Here is a 9,398-nt window from a genome sequence, read left to right on the forward strand (position 1 = left end):
ATGTTTGAACTTAAATATAATTATCTGAGATTGAATAAAAATATATTAGAGTATATGAAAATGTTATTAAAAGTGCATGAAATTTGATGAAATTGGATGTATGTTGCTCTATATAGAATCTTTTGATATTGTTATTTTTATTTTGGATAAATTACAAAAAAAAAAAAAAAAAAAAAAAAAAAAAAAAAAACACTGGTTAAACTTATTTTGAAATATATGTATGTGGTTTTTTCGTAGCAAAACGAGACTGAATTTGAATGAACTTTCCTTGACACTATTAGCAAATCAATGAACTTTCCTTGACACCTTTAAAATACTTACATGACATAGAGGAATTTTGTCCAAAATTAATTTTAAAAAAATAGCAATATATATAAATATAAAAAATTTAATTGTTATTTTCTCTTTTTGTGTTCGTATTCTTCCTCCCTCTCCTATTCTCTTTACCAATTCTTTCAAACCAACAAAACTAGCCCCAACCTCACTTCAGCTCGAATTTCTCTTATCCGATGTAATTTGATTAAGAGTCTGTTTGTTTCAGATGTTCATATTTGTTGTTGTTGTTAGTTGTAGCGGATAGATAGTAGACATTAGTTATTTTTTCTGCAAAAAAAAAAAAAAAACAGTTGCTTCACAATTTTAGCAAACACTTTTTATGTCTTGTTTAGTATTAAATGACAAAAAGTAGTTCCAAAAAATGAAAACAAACGGACACTAAGCATCAAAGTAAAAAATATATAAATATGGTTTAGCCATTAGGAGGTTTTAAGAGTGAATGTAGCAAAGTATGAATTGAGAGGGCAAAACAACTTGAATTTAGTAGATGCAGGCTAATTGTATTCATTAAACGTAATTAGCTCATCCATCTGATGTTCACAATTCAGTTTCTTACATCTTCTTTCACTTTCCATCAATTGAACTGAACTGAAGTATAGAAACAATTCAAAGCAAGGCAATGATATTCATTGGAAAACAAATGTTAATTAATGAGTATAATTGTTTATATGCTCAAGCCACATCTTATACTTATAATTCATGTTTCAAATTGCAAAACTATATTAAATGAGCCGTTAGTACATCTCTGAAATCAGAGGTGGGAGGTTGTGGATTTAAACCTGTCCTCCTATAAAAACTTATCAAATGCCTAATTTATAACTTTTTTTTTTTTGAAAAAAAAACAATCCAAGAATACATCAGAGGATCACATAACTTTTTTTTAAAAAAAATTGTATAATCACATTACGTTGACAAGATTGTTATGATGAATTACAAAATAACTGATAAAATAAATAATAAAAAAACCTGATTTGTAGATTTAATTTGGTGTTTTATTTTATTAGCTAACGATTTATTTGTCCAAGAACCACTGGGAGGAAAACATTAAGGGCCTGTTTGTTTTACCTACTGTTTGCTATTGCTGTTACGGTTTGCTGTTGGAAAAAAGCTGCTTTTCCAAAAAGCAGAGATTATCTGCTTTTGTAAAAGGCTGCTTTTCGGGTCTAAAAGGCAAACAGGAGATCACTAACCAAACACTTAATGCTGTTTTTCAGATGTAAAAGGCAAACAAGAGATAACTAACCAAACACCTATAACTCTCCATTTTGAAGTGAAAATGCAAAAAGGAGCATGAAAAATGAGCAACCAAACACCCCCTAAGTCCAGGGATCCCAATTTTCAAGGATAATAAAGTAGCATTGCTCCCAATCCCCCAACTAAATTTAGCAATGTTGACTTTGAGAGATTTAGCACTACCAATTGATTCTATATACATCTGAAAACGTATTTCTCAGAATTTTAGACAGAAAGAATGAACATTTTTTAATTAAAAAAATTCAACTTTCCCGTGAGAAAATCCAGTGATTTGCTTTATTTTAGAATAGAAGAAACTACTAGTAAATCGCATACAACCAACTGAGACAATTGAATTGATGATAAATAATCAGCAAATGCTTCCATTTCCATACCACGCTAAGTCTCCTAATTTGAAAGTGAAGAAAACCCTGAAAATTACATGACCATTATTATTTTGTAACTTTTTTTCTCCCCATTTGGATCAAAGAAAATTTTAAATTAACATAAGAATTCATTCATTTTCCCTTCCGTTCCGTTGGACAGGAAAAAAAAAACTCACCAAATCATTTTTGTATAATACTAAATCAAATTGATACCTAATTTTCATAGCAGGAACCAAAACAATAGAAAAACTCACAATTGCATTTTTCACAAGTCTAGGCACCCACTAATGTAGATGTACTGAACCGAATGAGTATTTATCAAAAGTAAAATTTAAAAAGAGCAATCTACTTGCAGAGTAAGCAACGCAATTTTGCATAGAATAAGGGAAAAGTTGAAAAATATACATATAACATATTCCATGATTTTGCCTAGGAATGTTAGTAAAAAAATTAAAAGGATCAATGCTGAAAGAGTTTTTTTTTTTGCCCCCATCAATCTTCTTTTGATTTAGAGAAAATGTATGAAATGAGAAATTTCAAAATAATAGCCAAGATAAAATTCATTGTTTGCTTTTGAAAATTGAAGTGGTATGCATTCATTATATGTGAAATAATAGAATGGAACACCTAGGCAGATAAAAAGTGACTAGACCACTGTTGCTAAAAAAAACCTTTTTATGCAACATAAAAAAACCAATCACATTTACCATTTTATCACAAAAAAAATCCCAATATATTAAAAATGTTTAAAAAGCAAAATCAATTTTCCCAAATAAGAATGCAAACGGGTGGGCTGGGACCTTATGATAAGGAAACGTGGACCACCCTGCTTCAGCTTGATTGCTAATAAAATACTGTATTATTCCATACTAACCAACAACTGGATTCCCAATCTGTTTATCTCTAACATCAAGATAACCTAAATAAATAATAACGCATAATTGCATAGAAGGTTCAACCCAACATCACATTTCTCAAATTGGATTACTTTCAGAGAACAGTAACCTTTGTGTTCGCTCAAACCAACCCAAAAAATACCACTACTTGTGAAAACTAACAAAAACCATTGAGTTTAATCCACAGCAAAATGAGTACAACTAATCTTAGTTGAGGATGCAAGGCATGAGAGAAGGTGGTAACTAACTTGGCAATCCATTAATGATTTTTGTCTATGGAAATTCATGGTCAATGCCAACCTAAATTAAATTTTCTTTGTTTATGAGCACTACACTTCAAAATTGGAAATCTATAAACCAAACCTATTCTCATGTTAAGAGCATGTGATTTTTGAGTTCTCACTAGTTACAATACAAACTATAAGCCTCTTCTGTATTCCAGCTGTTTGGTATTCTCCAGCAACACCTGCCAAGAAAAACCAATTTAAAAAATTCACCATCCATGCTCTTCTTTTAAAAATAAATATACAAAGTAAAACACATGCAAAAGTATTCGTACTTCTCTGATGTAGTTTGCTATTGCTTTGCAGCCTTCAACAGCAAGTTGCATAACATTTTCAAAGATATCGATTGGTAACTTAGCATCCATCTGTATTGATAAAAAAAAATGTTTAAAGTTAAATCTTTGATCTTGGAGAGACTGCACAATCCAGCTTCAAACTGAATTTCCTGTAAGAGGGCTCAGAAAAATAAGAGATAATGATCAAGGACAATTAAGTATGACAAATTGTGTGAGAAACAAGACATTTCAAAATGTTGCAGAAATTGTAAGAAAAATTTGATAGCAGGAACGAATTCAGACTTTGTTAGCCAACCCTTGTCCCCAAAAAGCAAGATAAGCCATGCTAATATAACTACAACAATTTGGTATCTCTTTTTTCTTGTGTAGTAATTATTTTACTAGAAGAAGATTTAGCTCCTAAAGATGGCAACATGAGAACAGAACACTAAAGGTAGAAGGACAAGGAGGAGACACATAAGTTGTAGCTCAATCATATGAACGTAATTCAATTTACAATATAAAAATTTCACCAAAACAATGCAAGATTAGAAAACAATCGTGCAAACTTTAGCAGCAAGCAAAAAACAAAGTTCAACAGACTTGTAAAATGGAAAGGAAGTTCACTTCTTAAATGATAAAAACCTGAAGAAGAGTCACTTTGTCCAACTTAGGTAAAATGCCAACAGTAACATCTGGGCCTCCTGCACTGTCTTCAACATAGTTTAGATCTGCAGTCATCGGAGAGATCTCCATTTCAATATGATATCATTTTATTATTATCATTATTAGAAAGAAAAATTTTACACATCTAAATTACACAAATTAAAGGTACCAAGCAAAGGAGTGCTATTAAGGTATCCAGAACTACAGGAAGTAACAAGATCACGCATGGGTATTCCAGCATCTGCTAGAGCCAAAGTTGCAGCGTTGATACATGCAGATCTAGTTCCTGCAGACAAAAAAAAAAAATAGCAGGAGATCGAACCTCTTTCGTTTTTGAAGTGTATATTTTACCAATACATAGTTGAACATCTGATCTAAATAGCTTCCAGTGCTGCAGTAGGGTAATTGGATTTAGGGTGTGTCCAGCCTCTTCGCTTATTATTACAGAAAGCATCAAGTGAGAGAACATGAGTCTATACCTCCATGTACAACCACAAGATCAGTTGATTTTCATAGAATAGTTTTCATTCAAATTATGTAGCGATCACTATCATCAAGAAGTTAGCAAAAGAATTTGTATATGAATTGGATGTTACCTCCATCTGCTTGGAGAACTTGCACATAGATATCTATCTGCAAATACATTCAACAATGGTTTAGACATTTAAAAAAAAGGATAAGCTAAAAAAAATCTGGTAAGAAAGACCCAAAAGAGCTAGAATAAACCTGAGAACGAGGCATCAAGTTTGTCAATATGCAAGCTTCCATTGTCTGACGGATAACCAAAGATATTTCTGTTGATCGTCTGCATATGTTAAAGAACTAATGTAAAAGAAAACAAGCGTTTACACACTACCACAAAATAGAGAACTTAACAATTGGGATAACAATGCTACACAGCATGCAGAATGAGTTAGTATTTGGAATGCATGAGTTAGTATTTGGAAAACTAGCCAAAAAACTATGTTGAACGGAACTCTGCTTCGGTAGAGTTTCCGTTTCCTAGCTATATTTTTCTAGAAATAACGTTTCCCAATGTTCGTTTGAGTTTCTGTTTCCGTGCAACATAGACCAAAATTTATGATAGGAAACAAAAACAGACCAATTCAAGGGAAAATATCCCTTCTAGTCCCAGCTTCCCTTAATTTTGTGCTTTTACATTTTTAGCCCTCCGTTTTAGTGTTTTGCCTTTTACCTAATTTGGGGCTTTACGAAATTTTATTAGGGACTTGAAGAGGGTATAAAAACCCACTCTTCTTCTTCCTTCTTTAGAATTTTCATGCATTTTAACAAAAATTAAGGTTTATTACCTTTGAAAGTGGGGATTTTTTTCCATCGAAAGCTTGAGAGCTTTGTTTATCTTTCTTTGTTGATTTAGGGTTAAAATCAACACTTTCTGTCTCTCAGTCCAATCAGTATCACTAAGTTTCTAAAAACAGCATGAATGCTCTTTTATGTTCTAGATACTAGTGACTGATCAGGGAATGATCTTATTGAAATTAAACAATCAAATCTCCACCAATCAATTTGGTTTTTTACCATTATGATTGAGCATTCATATTTTGATTAATAAAAGGCACACAGATCAAGGAGGTGGATATTAACCACTCTTTGGAACACCTTTTGTCCTGATTAGAAACTCTATGATTGCATGTACGGGATCAGAAACCTTATATACAAGCTTCAGCTCATTTAAAAAGACCAATTATACCAGTCAATATGGCAGAGGTTAAGCCCTTAAGGGTCTTCTCAAACCCAGGCATATGCCATAAGACAACATTCTTTGAGCAACAACTAACTTTACATATGACACAAGGCAACATTCTTTGAGCAACAACTAACTTGACGTCAATGGACTTTGCCTTTGTTTCCCAGACTTGCTAAACGCCCAGCTTATCATTGTTGTTGACATCACTAGAAGTGGATGCATCTATTATCTAAGAATACATTTCAGTGTCATTTCATATTTTACCAAATTAGAATCACAAACAATTTTGCAATCCTGTTTCAATAGCATTAGGGATGTGATTAGCACTGGCTTAGTTATGATTAGCTTTTTGTCATTATCTTTGAGCTCATACAATCATAAATGAATTACTAAGATGTTCAACTAAATAAAAAACATTATAAATGTTGGAGCAAATAAGTGTTCAGAAAGTATATCACATTAGCCTAAATAGTTATCTCAAACTGATTTACTAATTCTATGCCAATTTTAACAGAACAAAGTCACCAAGCAAAAATAAATATTAACCGGGGAAAAACAATTCTTTAGCCAAAGCACTACAATTACAATAATAATATAATTTATAATGTTGAAAAGACATATTCATTTTAAAACACACGATGAAATATTACCTGTCACCCTTTGGTTTTCTCATGCGATCTCCAGTACTAAAATTAGCCATGCTGTACTCACAACGCACCTGAGATATGCATAGATAAAAACAGGTTGTTAAGAGAGCTACAGTTGAAATCAAAAGAGAAAAATTATAGGAAGTAGGTACATAATTAAATATAAATGTACCAATGCCTGGTCGTTGAGCTGTTGGCTCCTATTTTGGACCTGGACAATAACGGAGAAAACATATTCAACTCAAAGATAGCCTCAATAGAGGAATGTGAGAAAGAAACAAAAAAGATATATATGTATATATACCTCTCTTGGCCCATAGACTGCAGCAATTACTTTAGTGTTACCCATTTCAAAAGCTGCAGATCTGCAAACTCTAACTTTAATGAAAATGTTTAAAATCAAAGGAAATCGAATCAAACTATGGCTGACAAACGTACCCATCTGCTTTGCCAACAACACCAATCTGTGCTCGAAGTTGCCTCATCTGCAATTGGCAAGCTTACAAGTGAATTTACTATAGCTAAAATTGAAACCATTGGATAAGATTGTAAATAGCACCCAGAAGTTTATATATTTTGTATCATTAGGGCTTTGAAATGCAGGAGCACAGAATGAAAGTTTAATAAGACTATTTGAGAAGTAGGCAACAGGTATTAATGTAACGGACCAGGAAAAAGATAAGAAATCAGAGAGCCATACTTCCATTGGGCGTCGACCATCTAGACGGAGTCCTTCGGGGCTCACAAATTCCATATATGCGGATGATGAAGGGAGCGATGCAGAGAGAATCAAAGAGACAACAGCAACTGCTTTTGGAACGGAATAAGGTCGGTTAAATGCACTCCTCGTCAACTTGTAAGTCCAAAAAGCTAACAAACTACAGAATCTCTACAATCAAGCATGAAATGAGAACGAATTAAAAACCCTAAACCCCTGGTAGTTATCTCTAACAGCAGTTGCTGAAGTTGCGGTTGCTTTTTCCCTCCTGTAAGGTGGCAACCGGGTGGGGATTATCCGAAAACCGTGGGTAACCAAACCGATGGAGAACGGGTCTGAAATCTAAATGGAGATGAGAACGGGCATTGCTATATCCGTCCTGTAGGAATCCCTACCCCGTTATCGTGGAAATTCTAGAATAAAATTATTAATTTTAATTTCTAACTATTATTTATATACCAGTATATCAAAATAAATTTGTTATGGTCAAATTTTCTTCTAACTCATATCAGACACTTAACTAATGACAACTATCGGTAACTAAATGATGGATTTATGATTTGTGATTGTTTATGAGTGTTTGGATTACCCGTAATTCTAGTTTTGCTGTTCAAATGAATAATTGAGTTTTTTGAGTGATACTAAAAAAAAATATGAAATTTGTGAAATTTTTTAGTTTTTGAAATTTTTTAGTTTTACTGTTCAATGAGTTCTTTTGTGATAATAAGTCAATTAATATGAATAATTGAATAATTTTAATTTTGTTGTTTTATGAATAATTAAGTTGTTTAGTTTATTCACATTAGTTTTGTTGTTTGTTGAATAATTCTGGTTACAGAAATATAGTTATTTTTTTAAATGTTATAATTAATTTTTTTTATAATATAATTATTATTTTATTGGGTATGAGGAATCTCCTATGTGTGATAACAAGAGTGCAATTGATTTGTCCAAAAATTCTATCCAGCACGGCCGGATGAAGCATGTCAGCATACGACATCACTTCATCGGAGATCACGTTCTCAAAGAAGACATTAAGCTGATCTATGTATCCTCCGAAGAACAACTTGTTGATATCTTCACGAAGCCTCTGGCTCGCGAACAATTCTGCGCCTTGAGAGAGGCAATAGGTATGTTCAATCCTCTTCAATAAGCTCTGTATGAATTCTAAAATGAAATTTGTTTGATTCCGAATGATGAATGCATGTATACTATGTGTCACCTCCGAATTAATACTGCGTCCCTTATGTGTATAAATGCATTTGCCCTAAAAAAACTAGGATGACATCATCGTCATTATGAGTTAAAAGAACGCATGCGCCATCACTTTATTAAATGTCAGAATCTCTGCTCTGAATGGCCAGAATTCTGACCCCTTAAGTTATGACCCTTCACTTAACACGTCTTCATCTATAAAAAGAGAAAGAGATCACCATCTCCATTCTTACGCTTAAAAGCTTCTCTCTCTCTCTAAAACTCTGGTAAACCGCCAATTCTCTCTCTAAAAAACCCTCAAAGTTCCAAATTGACTTTCGATAGTGAAAGAACTGCCTCTAACTCCTCTGAAAGTGTGAGGCATTACTCATCAGAGTTCAATCCATCGTCACCTGAGTCGCAACACTTAGTTCATGATGAATCACCAACTCATGAAACCCAGAACATCGAAGAACAGCAACAATGCCAAAAAGAAAACCCTAAAGAAAAAGGAGGAAAACCTGTTAAGAAAGGAGTTCAGAGGACGAAAGGAAAGCAAAAGGAAAAAAAGAGCAAGGAACCTGCTAAATACACTTTCCATCCAGTTTACGACAATCTGTTGGCGATCGAAAGTCTAGTGGTAAATGAATCCCGACAATTTTCACAAGATCTCATAACCACCGTAGAACCCTTCTACACCTGGATCTCTCAATAACAACTGGGAAAGCTGTTTGCTCTTCCGGCCACTATCTATCCTACATTGGTGCAAGAATTTTACTACAACTTGCAGACTGCAGTAGAAGACCCTGATCATCTGATCAACACGGTTAGAAGGAAGGAGATAATTGTATCTCTAACATTTCTAGCAGAGCTGTTGAACCTGAAGAATGAAGGCACTGAGCTTCGGAAGCTTGGTGATGAAAAAGATGTACATCCGGAAGATTACTGCCGACCTAACGACTATGTTGGTGAGCTAATTGCCACATACATGACACAACCCCTCCGACAGGCTCACTACATCATTACCAAATTCATCTTCCCAAAGTCTAGATCTG

General features: G+C 33.4%; 1 protein-coding gene across 1 annotated transcript; it reads right to left on the reverse strand.

Moving 5' to 3' along the window:
- Positions 1 to 3,088: 3,088 nt before the first annotated feature.
- On the reverse strand, positions 3,089 to 7,428 carry LOC136207153 (exosome complex component RRP41 homolog). Its single transcript, XM_065998438.1, has 11 exons — positions 7,132 to 7,428; positions 6,870 to 6,916; positions 6,736 to 6,796; positions 6,604 to 6,642; positions 6,435 to 6,502; positions 4,803 to 4,881; positions 4,673 to 4,709; positions 4,246 to 4,362; positions 4,056 to 4,141; positions 3,411 to 3,500; positions 3,089 to 3,317 (listed from the first exon to the last, which is right to left on the reverse strand). The coding sequence occupies exons 1-11, from the start codon at positions 7,183 to 7,185 to the stop codon at positions 3,270 to 3,272; spliced, it is 726 nt and encodes a 241-aa protein (XP_065854510.1). The 5' UTR covers positions 7,186 to 7,428; the 3' UTR covers positions 3,089 to 3,269.
- Positions 7,429 to 9,398: the final 1,970 nt, after the last annotated feature.

This window comes from Euphorbia lathyris, chromosome 9 (genome assembly GCF_963576675.1).
Source record: "Euphorbia lathyris chromosome 9, ddEupLath1.1, whole genome shotgun sequence".
Lineage (NCBI taxonomy): Eukaryota > Viridiplantae > Streptophyta > Magnoliopsida > Malpighiales > Euphorbiaceae > Euphorbia > Euphorbia lathyris.

What these genes read in the sequence shown, in the direction of transcription:
- LOC136207153 (XM_065998438.1), bottom strand. Translation starts at nt 7,185, where the DNA reads ATGGAATTTGTGAGCCCCGAAGGACTCCGTCTAGATGGTCGACGCCCA. An exon ending in ATGGTCGACGCCCAATGGAA is followed by an intron (nt 6,917 to 7,131) that starts GTATGGCTCTCT and finishes TGCCAATTGCAG; the next exon opens with ATGAGGCAACTTCGAGCACA. An exon ending in GTTGTTGGCAAAGCAGATGG is followed by an intron (nt 6,797 to 6,869) that starts GTACGTTTGTCA and finishes TAGAGTTTGCAG; the next exon opens with ATCTGCAGCTTTTGAAATGG.